This window comes from Taudactylus pleione, unplaced genomic scaffold, assembly GCF_031769625.1.
Source record: "Taudactylus pleione unplaced genomic scaffold, aTauple2 ptg000008l, whole genome shotgun sequence".
Lineage (NCBI taxonomy): Eukaryota > Metazoa > Chordata > Amphibia > Anura > Myobatrachidae > Taudactylus > Taudactylus pleione.
Window position 1 is genome coordinate 3,324,329 of NW_028284411.1, and position 19,992 is coordinate 3,344,320.

Below are 19,992 nucleotides of genomic sequence, written 5' to 3' on the forward strand. Positions count from 1 at the left end.
AGGCCGCCTGCTACAGTTCGCCCAGTGTTGGTCGACCACTACGACAGACACTTGGGTTCTGGAGGTGGTTTCCCACGGATACGCCCTCTCCTTCCGGCACAGACCCCCGGCTCGCTTCTTCACCACGGGTCTCCCATCAGACCGGAACAAGGCTACGGAGCTGCGGAAGGTATTGCACACTATGCTCCAGGCTGGAGTTATAGTGGCTGTTCCATTCTCCCAGAGGGGCCAGGGTTTCTATTCAAATCTATTTTTGGTACAGAAACCCAATGGGTCATATCGTCCGATTCTCAACCTCAAAGCACTCAACAAGTCTTTGCGGGTCCCGAAGTTTCGGATGGAGACCCTACGGTCCATCATTCTGGCGCTGGAACCTGGGGACTACTTGGTGTCATTGGACATACAGGACGCTTACCTGCATGTCCCTATTCTTTTGCGCCATCAACAGTTCCTCAGTTCTTCCAGTTTCGGGCGTTACCTTTTGGCCTGGCAACAGCACCACGTGTTTTCACCAAGGTGATGGCGGTCATGGCGGCTTCTCTGCGGCTGCAGGGAGTCCGCATGTTGCCGTATTTGGACGACCTGTTATTGGTGGCAGGATCTCCAGAGCTCCTGTTACGCCACTTGGACCTGACCATTGCACTGCTGCAACGGCACGGCTGGCTAATCAACTGGCAGAAGTCCACTCTAATCCCGTCTCGGAGGATTCTGCATCTTGGAGCCTTATTGGACTCGGGACAGCAAAGGATCTTCGTGACGGAGGACAAGATCTCTGCTTTACAGTCAAGGGTGCGCAGTTGCCTGCACAGCCGCCGGGTGTCCTTACACTCGGCGATGAGGTTACTGGGCTCCATGGTGTCGGTGTTCGACATGGTGGAATACGCCCAGTTTCACTCCAGACCTCTGCAGCACCTGATCCTGTCCAAGTGGAACGGGCTGACTCAGTCTCTGAAGTCCCAGACGATTGTGCTCACCCAGGAGGTTCGCCTGTCCCTTGCGTGGTGGTTACAGACGACCCACCTCAACAAGGGACGTCCGTTCTGGGTTCCAAATTGGGTCCTGTTGACAACGGACGCCAGTCTTCGGGGCTGGGGAGCAGTTTCGGGTCCACACTTGTTCCAGGGCAGGTGGACGCCGACAGAAGCGGAGCTTCCAATAAATATCTTGGAACTCCGTGCGGTCTTCAATGCTCTCCAGCAGGCACAGCGGTTTCTCCAGGGTCGCCCGGTGCAGGTCCAGTCGGACAACGCTACCACCGTGGCCTACATAAACAGGCAAGGAGGAACTCGCAGTCGGGCGGCTCTCGTAGAGGTCTCTCGGATCCTGGTTTGGGCGGAGCGCAATCTTCCGGCCATATCAGCGGTCTTCATCCCGGGAGTGCTAAATTGGGAGGCGGACTTTCTAAGTCGCCAGGACGTTCATCCGGGGGAATGGTCCCTGCACCCGGACGTTTTTCAACTACTGGTGGACAGGTGGGGTCTTCCAGAAATCGACCTCATGGCGTCCCGGCACAACAACAAGTTGCCGGTGTACGGGTCTCGCACAAGAGACGAAGGGGCGTCTCTGGTGGATGCTCTGTCCGTCCGGTGGACGTTCCGGTTCGCATACCTGTTCCCTCCGGTCTCCCTTCTTCCACGGGTAATCCGGAAATTCAAACAGGAAGGAGGGACGCTCCTGTTGATAGCTCCCGCGTGGCCCAGACGGCACTGGTTCTCAGACCTTCAGGGTCTGTCCGTGGACAGTCCTCTGCGGTTGCCGCTACGACCGGACCTTCTGTCTCAGGGTCCTTGCCTTCACCCGGACCTGACTCGGCTGTCTTTGACGGCGTGGCTGTTGAGACGGCCATGCTGAGGTCCCGGGGGTTTTCCAGCTCTGTGGTGCGTACCATGTTACGAGCTCGGAAACCGTCTTCCGCGAGGATATACCATCGCGTGTGGCATACGTTCTTCCAGTGGTGTCGACCGAGAGGTTATGCACCGCGGGAGTTTCGTCTGTCTCGGATTCTCGCCTTCCTGCAAGCGGGACTAGATCATGGGCTTCGCCTTGCTTCTTTGAAGGTACAGGTTTCGGCCCTATCTGTCTGGTTTCACCGTAGGATTGCTACAATCCCGGATGTGCGCACCTTTATGCAGGGTGTTCTCCGCATTCAGCCGCCCTTTGTTCCACCTGTGGCGCCTTGGGATTTGGCTGTGGTCCTGAGGGCTCTCCAAGGACCGCCGTTTGAACCACTGGGCTCAGTGGATCTTAAATGGCTAACAGCTAAGACTGTTTTCCTTCTGGCCATTGCTTCGGCCAGACGTGTTTCTGAGTTAGGGGCTCTTTCTTGTAGACCCCCTTTCTTGGTTTTTTATGGGAACAGGGCAGTACTCCGCACTCGGCCCGAGTTTCTTCCCAAAGTTGTTTCCCAGTTTCATGTTAACGAGGAAATAGTTGTTCCGGCCTTTAACTCACCGGGTCTTTCCGTGGGTGAGGCCTCTTTGGATGTTGTGCGGGCCTTAAGGACTTATGTTGACCGCACTTCTTCGTTTAGGAAGTCGGACGCTTTGTTTGTCCTCTATGGCTTCCGTAAAAAGGGTTGGCCTGCTTCAAAGCAAACTTTGGCAGCCTGGATCCGTATGGCTATTTCTGAAGCTTATCTTCATGAAGGCCTACCGGTCCCTCCTTCTCTGAAGGCTCATTCCACTAGGTCTGTGGGTCCTTCGTGGGCAGCTCGACGTGGTGCCTCGGCAGTTCAGATCTGCAAGGCTGCTACGTGGTCTTCTGTCCATACCTTCGTGAGGTATTACAGGTTTGACACCTGCGCCTCTCAGGATGCTTCCTTCGGGCAGCGTATTCTCCTTTCTGCACAGGAGCGTCCCCACCCTTAAAGGATACTGCTTTGGGACATCCCCAAGGTATCCTGTGGATACCCTATGGACCCTGAAGTAGAAAATATGAGATATGGTAAGAACTTACCCTTGTTATCTCTATTTCTACGAAGTCCATAGGGTTCCACAGGACTCCCGCCCTGTCGCACCTGTGCTGCAGATGGGCTTTGCTCTGGTCACCGGTTTTCCGTCTCCCTCTGGTGAGAATGTGATTCTTGTATGTGTCCAGATCTTTGTTCTCTCTCTTCCTTCTCCTCCTCCGGCCTATGGCTTGGTAACTAACTGAGGTGCCTTGGCCCGGGGGCGGGGTATAGGAGGGGGACCTAGTGCATCCTGGGAGGCTGAAAGCTTAACTCTTTGGTGCCCTGCGACTGACGTCACACCTATACCCCAAGGTATCCTGTGGAACCCTATGGACTTCGTAGAAATAGAGATAACAAGGGTAAGTTCTTACCATATCTCATATTTTCGAACTGCTGTGCGCCTGGTAACCGGATGCAGAATCCAAGCGTGCGGTGAAGGGTTTACCATTCACTGGTGACATGCTTTTTGGCCCGGAATTGGGCAGATGGATATCCCAGGCCACATGGGGGGGTAAGTCTTCCTTCCTCCCTTCGACTGCTCCGGCTCCCAGAGGATCTTACATGGGACCTTCGTTTTCTTTCCTTGCAGGTCGACAGGAACCTAAACTAGCTGAGAAACAGCTGGCATGACGGTTTTCCGCCCCATCTGGGATCTCCTGTGGTGGGAGCCCGTTTTGCAGAAATTTCAACAAGTTTGGAACTAGACCTTATCAGATCAGTGGATTCACACACTGATTTCCCTACGGTAACAAATAAACTTCGAAGTCCCCCCTCATCTCGGTACTTCCCTACACGTCTGCCAATACCTGCAGACAGGGCCAGGGTTCTACGGGAGGCTATCCAGTCTCTACTCCGATCCTCGGTGCTAGTTCCGGTTCAAGAACATCAACGAGGTATGGGGTTTGTACTCAAACCTGTTTGTAGTAACAAATCCGGATGGATCGGTTTAGGACCTCTAGTCCTTTAAAACCTGCATCTTAAGATATATATGTCCCTGCAGTCCATCATTGTGTGGTTGAAACCAGGGGAGTTTCTATTATCCCTGGATATCAAGGACTATCTCCATGTTCCCTTTTGGGAACCACATCAAACCTTCCCGCGTTTTGCCGTATTGCAGGATCACTACCAGTTTCGGGCATTGCCGTTCGGGTTATCCTCGGCTTCCCGCATTTTAACCAATCTCATGTCAGTCATGATTGCTCTCCTTCGGTCATCGGGAGTAAACATAATCCCCTATTTGGACGACTTGTTCCTCAAGGCTCCATCGATATCCCTTCTAACAAACCATGCCTTACTGACATATCACACTCTAATCCAACACGGTTGGATAATCAACTTCAAGAAGGGAGCAGTAGAAAGAAGGTGTCCCTAATTCTTTGTCTGCGTCTCTTAGGGAAGATGGTAGCTGCCTTCGAGGCACTACAGTTCGGATGGATCCAGGTTACCAGAGTGGCCCTCCTCTGGTGGATACAATACAACAGTCTTTTAATGGGCCGAACATTCGGTATGGTTCTGGATCATCGTAACAACGCATGCCAGCCTTCGAGGATGGGGAGCAGTAGTCCTCGATTTTCACTTTCAGGGTTGATGGTCCCCTCTGGATCAGGTGGCCCATAAATGTGTTGGAACTCAGAGCGATCTACTATGCTCTGATAGAAGCATCAGAGTTGCAAAAGACTCGTCGGTAAGAGTTCAGTCCGACAATGCTACAGCCGTCGCTTACATCAACCGACAGGTAGTCGCATGGCCATGCGAGTAGTATCTCAGATTCTCCGGTGGGCCGAGAAGAAGTCAGTGATCCTGTCGGTGGTATTCATCCAGGGTGTGGACCACTGGGAAGCAGATTACCTAAGTCGCCAGGATGTACATCCTGGGGAATAGAAGATCCATCCAAACGTGTTCAACGCGCTGATACGTCGATGGTGTTTTCAGGTGGACCTCATGGAGTCATGATTGAATCTTCAACTCCCACTATAAGTGTCAAGAACTCGCGATCCACAGGTAGAGGCAGTAGACGCTCGGACAGTTTCATGGATCTACAACTTCGTTTACCTTTTTTCCTCCGATTCCACTTCTTCCTTCTAAAAAGGATAAGACATGAGTCAGCCTCTGTCTTTCTCGTGGCACCGAACTGGCCTCGGAGTAGTTGGTTCTCAGACCTTCGGTCCCTGTTGGTAGACGACCCGTCGCCCCTTCATCTGCGTACGGATCTTCTACAGCAGGGTCCTTTTCGTCCACTCCAATTTAGCGCAACTGCGTTTAACGGGGTGGCTCCTGAAACCGATATCTTTGAATGCAGAAGCATCCCAGACTCTGATTCCCACCATGCTACGCTCCAGGAAGCCAGTTTCAGCTGCGCTTTATCGCATCTGGCGTTCTTATATCGAATGGTGTTCCCGTGGGGTCTTCTGTCCGGTTGTCCCGGTTTCTGTTTTTTACTTCAGATGGGACTGGATTCTGGTCTTCACCTTTGAACTTTCAGTGTGCAGGTTCTGCCCTTTCTATTTTCTTTCAACGAAAATTGGCCCTCATTCCTGAGGGCAGACGTTACTTTTGTACCACCGATAGCTCCCTGGTACTTAGCTTTAATTAAGTATTTGTCTTGGAAGAGTGTCCTCCTCCTGGCTCTAGCTTTGGCTCGTAGAGTTTACTTTTGGGTGCTCTGTCCTATAAGCCACCTTAGTTTGTGTTCCCAGGGATGGGTCAGCTTTCCGTGTCAATCAGCCTATTGGGTACCGTCTTTGGTGGAGGACTTCGGTAATTCTTCTAATTTGGATGTAGTTAGAGCTCTCCGCGTCCCTCCGCAAGTCGGAGTCGTTTTTTTTTTCTGTCCTCTATGATGCTGTTCGGAGAGGTTGACCAGCGTCTAAGCAGACGTTGGCACGTTGGATTAGTCTTCAGGCTTATATTAGTGCTGACTGTCGGCCTCCTACGTCCATTCGGCTCATTCCACACTTTCTGTGGGTGCATCATGGGTGGCCGTTAGGGGTGCCTCCAGGTCACAATTGTGCCGTGCGGCCACTTGGTCTTCAGTTCACAAGTGGGTCAAATGTTACAGTTTTGATACGTTTGCTGCTTCGGCATCAAGTTTTGGCCGTCTGGTTCTGCAGGTCCCACAGAGCGCTCCCGCCCGAGGGGAAAACTTTGGGACGTCCCCAGCGTAAGCAACTCCAGTGTCCCCTAGTGGATGAAAGAGAAAATGGGATTTTGGTACCTACCGGTAAATCCTTTACTCTGATTCCACAGGGGACACTGGACGCCCACCTCAGTGCTCTTAGCCTGCCTGTTCGGTTTGTTCCGTATGTTGTATGCTTTGATTATTGTGTGTTCTTCTCTCCTTTTTTACTCCGCTTGTTCTCCATCTCCTCTCTGTCTTCATTTTCTAAACTGACGGCTGGTGGGGAATAGAGGGGGAGGAGCTTCACACTTCTAAATTATTTAAAGTGCCGGCTCCAGTTATCCACTCCTCTATACCCCAGCGTAAGCAACTCCAGTGTCCCCTGTGGAATCAGAGAAAAGGATTTACCGGTAGGTACCAAAATCCCATTGGTGTATGATAAACTGTGCAATCAGCCAATCAGCTCCCGACTGTCATCTGTTTGAAAAATGACAGTTGGGAGCTGATTGGCTGGAGCATCATTTATCCACAGCCTGTGAAATTACACTTTATCTCTTTCCAAGGCTTAAGGTGCTTACACACGGTACGATTTTTTAAAACAATATTGCCGTATTCGACCAATTGGAATGACAATTTGCTAAGTGCAGTGTGTAGGCACAATAACTATGCCGATGCGCGTTCCCTTTGGTCGTGGTCTATGATCTCTTCAACATACAGAAAGATCACGATTTGCCACACATTGTTCCGCATATACGCACGATGAACGATTTCATGAAGGACGAACGATTTGTCGTCACTTTTCCTGGCCACTCCCCTCCACCTTTTTGTGCCAGCCAACAGAGAGAGAGAAGATGCATCGTGAGGCTGTTTGCTGCCAAACGATATATCATTAACGATTTGCAGTCGCTAACAACCCATCTATATCGTTTGATCGTTTGTACAATCGTTCCAAGTGTAGGCGCAATATCGATTTGTCTGGGAATGTTCAGGAGTTCAAGTGAAATCGTTAACGAGATCGGATCGTTGCCTGCATCGTTACATGTGTAGGAGGGGCCTTTAGTACATCTCCCCAAAAGTGGTCCGTAGAGTGAATACAACTTTCCTTAATAGTTGTGTCAACATTTAATATCAACAAAGATATTGGGCGGTATTCAATTGTTTTCTCGTGCCCGATCTCCCGTCCAAAGTGATTGGAGATTGCGGGGTGATATTTAATTGATTCAAATTATCGCGCCCAAAGAGGTTGGTTTTAGCCGCGTAACACTGCTAAACCCGACTAAAGTGCTGGGCACGATTGCGAAAAGTGCATTTTGGGAGCCCAAACGGGTCACTTTCTGCGCATTTCAGCTCCCAACCCCCGGGGTGGGGGTACGAGCTGAAATGCAAGCGCTGGCAGCTGTTCGCACCCGACAGGAGCAATAATTGAATAGCTCTGTTGGGCTCGAAGGGGGAGACAGCTGCCGGCGCCAACAATTGAATACCGCCCATTGCGTTGCCATCCTTTTTTTTGTGTATGCGATAAAGGTGGCGAGGGTCTTTGGTTTTGAAAAATGAAGAGTTCTCACATCACTGTATGTGGGCAACAGGGTCTGGCTGTGCCTGCCTGTGACCTATAGCGATCTTTCAGTGTCTGCCCAGCCAATCACAGCCTGATATCTCCCTGCCTCTTATGTACCTCTGTGCCTCTCCAGTGTATGATTGTGTCCAGACAAGCGTACCTGACATCCTTAAACCAACTACTACTTACCTGATCCCTGGGCAATTGATGTGCTCCCCAGGTGCATTCCTCCGTGGAAATGTCCCTCCTCACTAGACGCTCCTGATGGACATCGAGAATTGATAATCATTGTAGCTCTGCATTCCAGCTCCTCTGGTGCCTGTTTCTAGTCCCCCCCCCCCCCCCTCCTCCTGGGGTGCACTGCCATGGCCGTCCGCCATTGCCCCGTTGTCACATGTTCTTAGACTTCAATATAAGTAAAAGCTCTCAATCCAGCCTCAAAGTTCCATACCACTAACTAAGTGCAGCCAGAAGAATGGCAGTAGGGAGCTACACATCCGTGTACAAGGTGTCTGCTTACTGGGATTGTTCGGAGAAGCTGTGCTATGATCCTATGCCTCTGGCTGCCGAGACCAATGTGGCGAAGCCAGATTGATTTCCACAAAGAAGCTGGATGAGAGGCTGCTGGACATCCAGCTTCTTTGTGGAAATCAATCTGGTTTCGCCACATTGGTCTCGGCAGCCAGAGGCATAGGATCATAGCACAGCTTCTCCGAACAATCCCAGTAAGCAGACACCTTGTACACGGATGTGTAGCTCCCTACTGCCATTCTTCTGGCTGCACTTAGTTGGTGGTATGGAACTTTGAGGCTGGATTGAGAGCTTTTACTTATATTGAAGTCTAAGAACATGTGACTACGGGGCAACCCCAAACTTAAAATAATTATTTTGGGGTGTCCCAATTTATTTTTTTTAAACTTTTTTTTTTTGACACAGGTCATTTTTAGGGGCTAATACCAGGGGTGCAGGCTATTTTTTTTAAAGCCTGCACCTGTAAACCCCAATTCTGCAAATTTTTTTTTTTCGCCATATAAAACATGGTGAAAACTTATCCTCGTTTTTTTTCAAAGACTTTTTGAACTGGCGAAAAGTCTTTGAAACTGAATACGGGGATAATTGAAACATGCGAAAATGACGTATCACTAGGCTGCGACTTTTCGCAGCCTAATTGAATACCCCCCTATGTGTTGGGTTGAACAAAATGTCCCAGCATTATCGGTTGCTTATTCCAAGGCTGGAAAACATGTCATGCATGCCAGAGAATGGTCTCTAAATCCGAAGTTTTTTAGCAGATCATGGAAAGATGGGCTCAGCTAGGGTACTGTGAAGTGTCACACAATTGGCACCAGCCTGGCCAAGACTGTTGTGTTCATGGACATTCTGAGAATAGCTGTAGTTCACTCGTGGCAACTTCCTCTAAGAAAGAACTAGTTAGGTCTGGGACAGTTTTGTCATCTGGAATTATCGCAGCTGGCTTTAGAGATATGGCTGCGAAAGCCGTGATTCTAAAGGGAGAGGGGTTTTACGAACTTTGTTGGGACCATACTCATGACTAGAAAACCCATCATGGAGGAAAAATTATCATAGGTTCTGGAAAACCCTACCTGAGAGTAGACATTGCCAAATCAAAGGAAGGTTGCTACAAAACAGCCGTGAAGCCAAAGTTCACGTTTCTTACAGGAAAAACTGTACCTCTCCCAGCTATGTCCACAGATGGAAGGCTTCTGGGGGATCGGCTTTATAGCTATTCATATCTCATTTTAGTACAAAGCTAAAGGGTTTCTCTGAGCAATGACAACTTTTCAGCCCAAGATGGTTTCAAGCTCCACTTAAAGCAGGTTCCTGGCCGTGAGTGGAGACCAGTCTTCGGATGAAGAGTGGTGTCAGTGAGCTCTTGAATTTCACAAAACTGATGATCTTCTGATGAATTTTCTCCCTCACCCAATCTGGGGGACACTGCTACTTACATTAAGTCCTTTTCCCAGAGACGACTGATGTACACTGCGTGCCAGCCCTTACTTCTTCACGCGTCCATAGGGGACACAGGCTTAGACCATGGATATAGGGTGGAGCAGGAGGAGTCCAGGCACCAACTAAATAAACTCATCCTCTGCTCCTCCCTGCTTACAGGGAGCCGCACTACAGCGGCTGTTACCACCGGTGTGGGAGACCATAAGCCTGTATCATTGCCAAGGGAGACTCTTTGGACTTTTGAAATATATATATGAAGAATATTTTTATATATACAGTTGCTTAAGCTATTATACTTTGTACAAGTAATAAAATGAGGACATGCTCTTGATATGAAGTGCTGTTAGCGGTTTGGAGTATATACAGATACATGTAGGACAGGCTTTTTGTGTTCAGGATCAGTAAATGGGAAGTTTAGGCGAGTGGCTAGTATTATCTCCTGTCTGCCACTGAATTACTATGTGAGGCTGAAGGTTTATATAGGACGTAGTCAGCAAGCTGCCAGATGAGATTTAGAAGGGGAGGACTGGCGATACATTTATACAGGTCGCTCACTCACAAAGCCATAATGGAAATCGCATCCTCTCTCTCTCGCCCCCAGGTTGTTCTATCATATTGTGGAGTCAGATGAGGTCAGCACTAAGATCCTGATGGAGTTTAACAAGATGAACCTTCCAGGAGAGGTCACGTTCCTTCCACTCAATAAGCTGGATGTCAGAGACACGGCCTATCCAGAGACTAACGTGAGTCACGATTTACTCCCGCGGCCTCGGATCCATTGTTCTGAGTCACAGGCCGGGGGCTGCAGCGCGGTGCTGCATACTGAGCTACGGTCACTGACCCAGCGTAGTGGAATAAATCACATCTAGTGAATACATTTAGGGCCGTATTCAATTAGCGGCGATATTATCGCGCCAGCGATAATATCGCCTATTTTTCGGCGATAATTTATCGCCAGTTTTTCATGTGAAAATGGAGAAAACCTTTCTCCATATTAAAAAAGGGAGAAAATGTGCAAAATCTTTATTTTGGGGTAAAAATGTGGATTTCTTACAGAACCCTTTGGACAGACCCCTAATGATATCTAAGCGGAATAAAAAAATCGTAAATTGCGTACTTTGCCGAAAAATGCGTTTAACGTATTGAGTCTGGTATTTTCGGAGGACCATAAGGATGCGCCAAGTGTTTTAAATATCGCACGTGCCTGGCGAAAGCGTCTTATTTAGCGGTTTTAAAAAAACCACCTAAGCCAGCTGCGTTTTTTTCGCTAAAGTATCATTAGGAGGGCTGTCCAAAGGGTTCTGTATGAAATTCCCAAATTTTTTCCCAAAAATAAAGATTTTGCACATTTTTTTTCGCCTGCTCTAGGCTGAAGAAAAGTTTTCTCCAGTTTTTAGGCAAAAAATTTGGTTGATATATCGGACAGACGATTCGCCAAGACGCTGCTATTGCCGACATTTACCTTATGTCAATTTCTAACCATAGCTGGGACATTTACTCATTTTATTTATATACCACCAACATGTTCTTTGGCACTGTACAAATGGTTATATACAGCTGTAATGTCATTAATTCCCTCCAAACCCTTTAATTTCTCCTCCACCACATCTTTTCCCATGTTGTTCATTTCCAACCACCGTCCCATGTCATTTACTTCTTCCCATCATCTTCCCTTCAAATAATTATGCTCTCCTAAGATTCATTCCCTCCTCTCCCCCTGCAATTCTTCCTCTCCCCCTCCTACCCTTGTCATTCATCTTCTTCTTACCCCTGCAGCTCAATCTTCTACCCTCCCGTGTGAGTCATTCTCTCCTCTCCTCTCTGATTCATTCTCACCTATTCCCCTGCCCATGCCATTCATTCCCTGCTCCAACATCCCCCCCATTCCACCGATCCTACTTTGCTTCCCCTTTCATATGGATAATTCTGTTCTGCCAAGGCTTAGGGGTCAGCTCCCTCCTCTCCCCGGGCTTTTAGGGGTCAGCTCCCTCCTCTCCCCGGGCTTTTAGGGGTCAGCTCCCTCCTCTCCCCGGGCTTTTAGGGGTCAGCTCCCTCCTCTCCCCGGGCTTTTAGGGGTCAGCTCCCTCCTCTCCCCGGGCTTTTAGGGGTCAGCTCCCTCCTCTCCCCGGGCTTTTAGGGGTCAGTCCCCCCCCCCCCCATAGTGCCCCCCCCCTGCCCAGTGCGGCTTCTTGCCTGCTCTCCCCTACCGCTGTAGGTCGTTCCTTGTTCTCCCCCCCCCCCCAATACGGCAGGGCTTTCTCCTATCCCCTTGCCCTGTAATCCCTACACATCATTCCTCTCCCATGTCCAACCACTGCTATTCATTCTTTTCCCACTCCCCTGCAGTTAATCCTTTCTCTGCACTTCGTAGCGGTGATAATCCATTTTATACCAGATAACACTCCTCATGGTGAGCTTGGCAGCATGGATACAATGTGTGATAGTATTACTTCTGTGTCCTGCCTGGAGTACAGAGGTTACACTCTAAGTATTAAGCTGTCAGGAAGAGGTAATGTCTGCTTCTGGGTCTGTTTCATTAAGAATAGTAGTATCTAGCATTTTCCTTTTCCTGTGTCTCATCATTATTACGTGTGTTATTTTGCTAGGACGCTATTCCAATGATCAGCAAGCTCCGCTACAATCACCGGTTTGACAAAGCATTTAAACACGTATTTGGAAAGACCCTTATTTGCCGCAGTATGGAGGTGTCCACGCAGCTGGCCAGGGCTTTCACCATGGATTGCATCACCCTGGAAGGTCAGTCTCATCCATGATAACAGAATATATAATGGTCTCTGCGCCAGCTATGGCAGCGAGTGTGTTACGCTGTTGGCTTCTGTCAGTGGAACAAATTATCATTGTAAATTGTAATGTTATAGATTTAATTTGTTCTTGGAAACCAGCCTATGTAAATAAGAGTTCCAGGCACCACTAGATGGGATTAGGCTTCAGATTTCTGCTTTTTATATGGCAGCTGTTACAGAGAACTTGAAAGTATCTCCTCGGCTATATATCCTCCGTGTAAACCCTCCCCATAATCTGTATGCTGAGGCACCTCCATCTGCAGCCAGTCTGCTCTCACAGGACTTTCCCTTGTGTGTTGGCAATGGCTCCAGATCCTCACCTTAATTACCTGTTAAATGACATGTGCTTTGTTCTGCCAGCATTTATATGTGCACAGCTTAAGATACTTTCTCCTACGGCCAAGTGGGGCGCAGACTAGCACCTACCGCAGGGGGCAGGAGACTTGTACAAACAGGCTCCTCCCAATCCTTCCTCAGTCTTTCATGTTCCCCTCAGGAAGGAGGTTGGGACCATGGGCCTGATTCAGACCCGTCGCAAGTGCATTGCGCTTGCAAGCGGGTCGGCCCAGTGCGCATGCGAGCCCCGTAGCGAGTGAGTCCTTCACTCGCTCCGGAGCTCGCAGCAAAACGGAGCAGCTGTCTATGTTGATCGACAGCCCGCCCCTTTTTGTAGGGGGGGTTGGCTGAACAAACGGAGGCGTTCCCAAAGGAACGCCTGCCGTTTGTGGGCGTCTCTACTGACATCACTCGTGATGTCAGTAGTGGACTTCCGGCTCTATTAGAGTTTGAAGTCCACTCGGCATTGCGAGTGCTGTGACCCTACCTTAGGGTCTCCTTGCAATGCCGATGGTCGCGATAATCGCAACCATCTCCTACCCGCTCGCATTAGTTGTGGGTGGGCACCCACAGCTTAGCGAGTGGACAGGAAGAAAAAAAAAAATGACTCCCCTCCCCGATTCAGAGCTTGCGCTCGCAAATAGCGAGTGGCTCTGAATCAGGCCCCATATTTATTTCCTGCGTCATTCATGTTTCTCATACAGTGCCGTAGCCAAGGGAACCGCTGTCTTCTAGGTCCTATCACAGGGTATGGGGCACCTATAGTTGGTGACGAGTGGATCCGCTACTTCCCTGTTTCCTATATTTCCTGATACTCACTTCATGAACTGCCTTGATTTGAGGACTACATGTTTGGGGGGGGGGGGGGGGAGAGGTTCATACATTGCATTTCCTATCTGAATGGGTTCATTTCTGTGACAGGGGACCAGGTCAGTCATAGGGGTGCACTGACCGGAGGTTACTATGACACAAGAAAGTCCCGACTGGAACTACAGAAAGATGTTCGGAAGGTGGAGGACGAGCTTCATGCTCTGGAGGCCAAACTGAATGAGAACCTGCGGCGGAACATTGAGCGTATCCTTTTGTGGCTGTATAAGTGTAATTAGATCTGATGGACGGTGTCTTCTCTCTGATCACTGAAATGGTATCTTACACCGAGGGGTCTATGTACTCAGTCTTGGAGAGAGGTAAAGTACCACCCAATCAGCTCCTAACAGTCATTTTTCAAACACAGCCTGTAACGTGACAGGAGCTGACTAGTTGGTACTTTATCTCTCTCTAAGGCTTAGTACATGATCTTGGAATTAAATTAAAATTAAATCTAATCTCACTCTTTCTTTGTGTGCACTTACCACGTTGGTAATGCCCAGAAAGACCTAGACCTACCTTATCTACATGAATCACAGCAACAAAGTTCAATATTCTCATCCCTGTTGTGTCACTAATCTTTGTATTGCGGAGCCTTCTAGCAGAGCTGCCTGAGGTACTAGTAGTGTAGTCTGTGTGATGTCGCCTACGTTCCTTAGCCCTGTGTAGGGATCAATAATGAAATCGACCAGCTGATGAATCAGATGCAACAGATTGAGACCCAGCAGAGGAAGTTTAAAGCCTCGCGGGACAGCATATTGTCCGAGATGAAGATGCTGAAGGAGAAACGGATACAGTCTGAGAAGACATTCATGCCAAAGGTAGGCTTTGCTGTCCTATTTATGTGTAACGAGTGCAGGGTTATCACTGCTGATGGAAGTGTCAGGCTTAAACAATTTTTATTTTTAGTGTAATTATTATTATTTTTTTTTAAGAGTTGGGATACAGACATCGTTCGTTAATCCGTTTGTATTTACCCTGACCTGTGTCCGTATGGTTTTCTTTCACAGCAACGCAGCTTGCAGAGTCTAGAGGCCAGCTTACATGCCATGGAGTCCACCCGGGAGTCCCTGAAAGCAGAACTTGGGACAGATTTGTTATCTCAGCTCAGTCTGGACGACCAGAAGAGGGTGGATGCTCTCAATGATGAGATTCGGCAGTTACAGCAAGTACGTTACAAAAAGGGGCTAACTGGGATAACGTTTGGGAACTGTTCCGCCTCTCCGGCGGTTGTTCTCCCCGGATGTTCAGTAACGTAAATTTCTGTAACTTAGGAAAACCGACAACTTTTAAATGAGCGAATCAAGTTGGAGGGGACAATCACCCGAGTAGAAACCTACCTGAATGAGAATCTGCGGAAGAGATTGGACCAGGTGGAGCAGGTGAGCACATCTCCTGTTCCCGGCGGCTTTGTGTAGGGATCCCCTGTAGGGACCTGTTGATGAGAGTTGTTTGCTGGAAAGGCTGTGGTTTATGAGTGTGTTTTTTTTTTTTTTTTTGTGCTTGACGCGTCACAGGAACTGAATGAGCTGAGAGAGACTGAAGGAGGGACTGTTCTGACAGCCACCACATCAGAACTGGAGGCCATCAACAAACGGGTGAAGGATACATTGGCGCGGTCAGAAGGTGAATATAAGCTTCATATATAAGCTTGCGTCTACACATATTTGTATAATCGCTAGACTTTGGTCTTAAGTAATAGAATAGCGCACTCAAATACAGACCTGCTGGCCAAATGTATCATTGGGAAAGTATACAGGGTTTAGGAACTAAACACTACTCATACTTTGGCGTCTGTTCTTCTTTTCTTTGGTGCTGGCGGCACTGGGAGTGTATACATTCCCTACCTGCATGTCTAGATATCGGCTTCAGATACTTACAATAATAACTGATACCACTTTCTGATGTAAATTCCCGCCTTCAATCCGGCTTGGAACCGGGACACCGAGCACGTGTTGAAGCCAGGCTACCCCTTTCACACTTAGGAATTACCTGCGTCCTCCCCCTGGGTCGTTACCCTTTACACCAGACCTGGGTCTTGCAGTGACCTGGGTCTTCCGACATTCAGTGGGTGCCTGGAGATGATCTCGTCTCCAAGCACCATTGTCCCCGGCCATTCAAATTGTGGCGTAATCCTTTTTGCAAGTCCGAAGAAAAACCCTGCTAGCGAGCAGGATCACGGACCCGGGACTGTCAGCCTGGGTCACACCTTTTTTAGTCTGAAAGGGGTATGAGTGAGATTCTTCTATTGTGCTGCTGTTTGTGGATGGCTTCTTACCAGACTGTCTTGTGTTAGGTCTCGATGTGACCATTGATAAAACTGAAGTAGAGATAAAAGATCTTGTGAAGAGCATGGATCGCTGGAAGAACATGGAGAAGGAGCACATGGACGCCATTAACCATGACACAAAAGAGCTGGAGAAAATGACCAACCGGCAGGGAATGCTCCTGAAGAAGAAGGAGGAATGCATGAAGAAGATCCGGGAGCTGGGCTCCTTACCTCAGGAGGCATTCGAAAAATATCAGACCTTAAGTTTAAAACAGGTAAATGAGGGGCAATAAATCATTTTATTTCTGCCATTCTCACTCAGTGTCCAGATTCTGTAACCTAACTGGTCCAATTTTGCCATAATTACCGTTTTGGTGCTAAAAACGTTAAATCTCGACCTCAATTTATTTAGCATTTCCTTTATGCCCCGCTGGTCTCTGTTTGCAGCTGTTCCGGAAGCTGGAGCAATGTAACACGGAGCTTAAGAAGTACAGCCATGTGAATAAGAAAGCCTTGGACCAGTTTGTGAACTTCTCAGAGCAGAAGGAGAAGCTCATTAAGCGCCAGGAAGAGCTGGACCGCGGCTACAAGTCCATCATGGAGCTGATGAATGTCCTGGAACTTCGGAAATACGAGGCAATCCAGCTCACCTTTAAGCAGGTTGGTTATTCAGCCAAATGTGGGCCAAAGCCTGAGATTGATGGTTTAGCAGCGGAAATTCCACCTCCTGATGCCCTGGTTATTTGGTTCATTTAACATTTGCTAATACATGATGTTTCTCTGGAAAGTACTGGTACATATTATATCATTTGTGTGTTATAGACCTCGTACCCAATTATAAAGCTATTGGCTGCTGATTTTGTTGAGATTGAACACTAACTTTAACACACATTGTTCTAGGTGTCTAAGAACTTCAGTGAAGTGTTCACAAAACTGGTGCCCGGTGGCAAAGCCACCCTGGTGATGAAGAAAGGAGATATCGAAGGGAGCCAGTCGCAAGATGAAGGGGAGGGGAATGCGGAGAGCGAGAAGGGCTCCAGCTCACAGAGCAGTGTCCCGTCTGTCGACCAGTTCACTGGCGTTGGCATCCGGGTAATGTACAAGTGTGTGTGGTATGTGAGCAAAGTGCCGTACAGCCATATACAGGGGGTGCGTGTATGTAAGTGAACAAGGTGCCTCACTGTCGTATATAGGGTGTGGTAGTGAGCGAGGTGCTGCACAGCCATATACCAGGTGTTTGTGAGCCGCACTGCCGTATACAGAGTGAGCGAGGTGCGGCACTGCCATATACAGGGGGTGTGAGTGAGCGAGGTGCGGAACTGATATATACAGGGTGTGTGAGTGAGCGAGGTGCGGCACTGACATATACAGGGGGTGTGAGTGAGGGAGTTGCTGCACTGCCATATACAGGTTGTGAGTGAGCGAGGTGCGGCACTGCCATATACAGGGTGTGAGTGAGTGAGGTGCGGCACTGCCATATACAGGGTGTGTGAGTGAGTGAGGTGCCACACTGCCATATACAGGGTGTGTGAGTGAGCGAGGTGCAGCACTGCCATATACAGGGGGTGTGAGTGAGGGAGGTGCCACACTGCCATATACAGGGGGTGTTAGTGAGCGAGGTGCCACACTGACATATACAGGGTATGTGAGTGAGTGAGGTGCGGCACTGACATATACAGGGTATGTGAGTGAGCGAGGTGCGGCACTGCCATATACAGGGGGTGTGAGTGAGCGAGATGCGGCACTGCCATATACAGGGGGTGTGAGTGAGCGAGGTGCGGCACTGCCATATACAGGGGGTGTGAGTGAGTGAGGTGCGGCACTGCCATATACAAGGGGTGTGAGTGAGAAGGTGCTGCACTGCCATATACAGGGTGTGTGAGTGAGTGAGGTGCGGCACTGCCATATACAGGGGGTGTGAGTGAGCGAGGTGCGGCACTGCAGTATTACAGAGCGATGATATACAGCCAGCTGCTGTGTGTGAATGCTGGCTTTAGCTATGATGTACAGCTGGGTGCTCGGTGTGAATATTGGAATGAGAGATGATACGTAGCCTCCCTGCTACTGTGCAGGTGAATGAGGTGTATATACATACCGAGCCTTGTGCCTCTCTTCCACAGGTCTCTTTCACAGGCAAACAGGCAGAGATGAGAGAGATGCAGCAGCTCTCCGGAGGACAGAAGTCCTTGGTGGCGCTGGCCTTGATCTTTGCTATCCAGAAATGTGATCCGGCTCCTTTCTACCTGTTTGATGAGATTGACCAGGCTCTGGATGCCCAGCACAGGAAGGCCGTGTCAGGTAACGTCTGTTCTACCGGATCGTTAGGGGTTTGTAGCATCACTTTCTGGCACCTGCGCATCTGTACAACCTCTGTTTCTGTGTTCGCCTTCGCAGTGTCTGATGCTGTAAATCTGACTGCTACTCGCCAAGTGAATCTTTCATTTCTTGTGTGTAATATTTTTAGGTGCTTAAAAATGTTTTAACTTTTTGTCATTCAGAAAATCGCGATGGATTTTCTCACGCCCATCATACAGGGTGTTTCACTCACTATTGGCCACAAAGTTTTTCTTGTAACTTTTAAAGTAATTAACATAAATTTTGTGAAATGTGACGCAGAAAGTGTTCACCATTAGCGTGAAGGCCAGCTGTTCCCCACCCTAGTCAGCAGCGCAGTCCACAATACAAATCGGGACGCCAGTGAGGATATAACCTGTGATTATGCCAGTGAGTGTGGTTCCCCTCTTTGTAATTTTGGACCGCGCTGCATCCTTCACCTCTGGAGCCGCCATTGCTAGTCAGTGGGTATTCCTGCTTCTGACAGTGCTGTTGTGTACTGTGGCATCCCCATTCACCGTGTCAGCGTGTTACGTGCCGATATGAACCGGTATACAGCTGAACAATGCGTTTTTATTGTCCAGACATACTGGCGTGGATAAAGGCCTGCCTTCCTCACGTTTCTCATAGACCAAGGTATTACGTCAATTACTTTATTAGTTATAAGAAAAGCTTTGGCGCCAATAGCGACTGAAACAGATTTTTTTTCAATAAGGCAAAACACTTTAGGTGTACTTATACATATGTATATGTAATTAGGCTGTACGTTTTTAGGCGTAGCGCAGATTTTTCTATTTGTTTATATACTCCTAGGCTTTGTGCAATGTAGGGCTGATGCAGAGATGAACATAGGCCGGTTTGCGGTGTTTTTCCTGCGTGTTTAGGCAATGCGAATCATCTGCTACCTAACCAATACACGCTGGCCGGCATGGACGATATGTCATCTGATCCGCCATATCGGGCAACATATTGTCTAGTGTGTACTTGGCTTAAGCCCATCCAAATTACCACCTGGTCACAATGTAATATTGGGCACATGACCTAAATATCTCATTTGCATGGATTCATTATGATTTGTAGTAATATTATATGGATATCACATATGCACCAATAATCCAGTTCCTTTAGTGCTATTGCTCTGTTTCTGCATGGAGCTTCTCACCTTATTGTTCTTCTTCCCACAGATATGATCATGGAGCTTGCGTCTCACGCTCAGTTCATCACAACGACCTTCAGGCCGGAGCTTCTGGAATCTGCGGACAAGTTTTATGGGGTGAAATTTAGAAATAAGGTAAAGTTAGTCTTCTGGTGATGGCAATTACTGGGTAACCCAGTGATAAAATATACATCTTTATATAACTTGCAGTATTTAAGTTATTACTACTTCTCAGCGTATCTCCTGCCACCTATGCGGGTATTCCCTGTAACTGGGCAGTGGGTATCCCCTGCCACCTCTGTCCAAGTATTCCCTGTAACATGGCTGTCTGTATCCCATGCCACCTATGCAGGTATTCCCTGTAACTTGGCTGTGTGTATCCCCTGGCACCTCCTTCTTGGAATTCTCTGTAACTGGGCTGTGTGTATTCCCTGGCACCTCTGTGTGGGTATTCTCTGTGACTGGGCTGTGTGTATATCCTGGCACCTCTGTGTGGGTATTCGCTATGACTGGGCTGTGTGTATTCCCTGGCACCTCTGCGTGGATATTCTCTGTAACTGGGCTGTGTGTATTCCCTGGCACCTCTGTGTGGGTATTCCCTGTAACCGGGCAGTGTGTATCCCCTGGCA

At 48.7% G+C, this 19,992-nt stretch overlaps 1 protein-coding gene across 1 annotated transcript in view; it reads left to right on the forward strand.

Moving 5' to 3' along the window:
- Positions 1–19,992, forward strand: part of SMC3 (structural maintenance of chromosomes 3) — a 93,925-nt gene that overhangs the window by 52,263 nt on the left and 21,670 nt on the right. The window contains exons 17-28 of the mRNA XM_088464790.1: positions 10,199–10,340; positions 12,204–12,354; positions 13,659–13,811; positions 14,274–14,425; positions 14,615–14,773; positions 14,879–14,986; positions 15,122–15,230; positions 15,901–16,148; positions 16,321–16,533; positions 16,774–16,965; positions 17,994–18,171; positions 19,392–19,498. Coding sequence (XP_088320916.1) covers positions 10,199–10,340; positions 12,204–12,354; positions 13,659–13,811; positions 14,274–14,425; positions 14,615–14,773; positions 14,879–14,986; positions 15,122–15,230; positions 15,901–16,148; positions 16,321–16,533; positions 16,774–16,965; positions 17,994–18,171; positions 19,392–19,498 — 1,912 coding nt within the window. The remainder of the gene's footprint in view (positions 1–10,198; positions 10,341–12,203; positions 12,355–13,658; positions 13,812–14,273; positions 14,426–14,614; positions 14,774–14,878; positions 14,987–15,121; positions 15,231–15,900; positions 16,149–16,320; positions 16,534–16,773; positions 16,966–17,993; positions 18,172–19,391; positions 19,499–19,992) is intronic.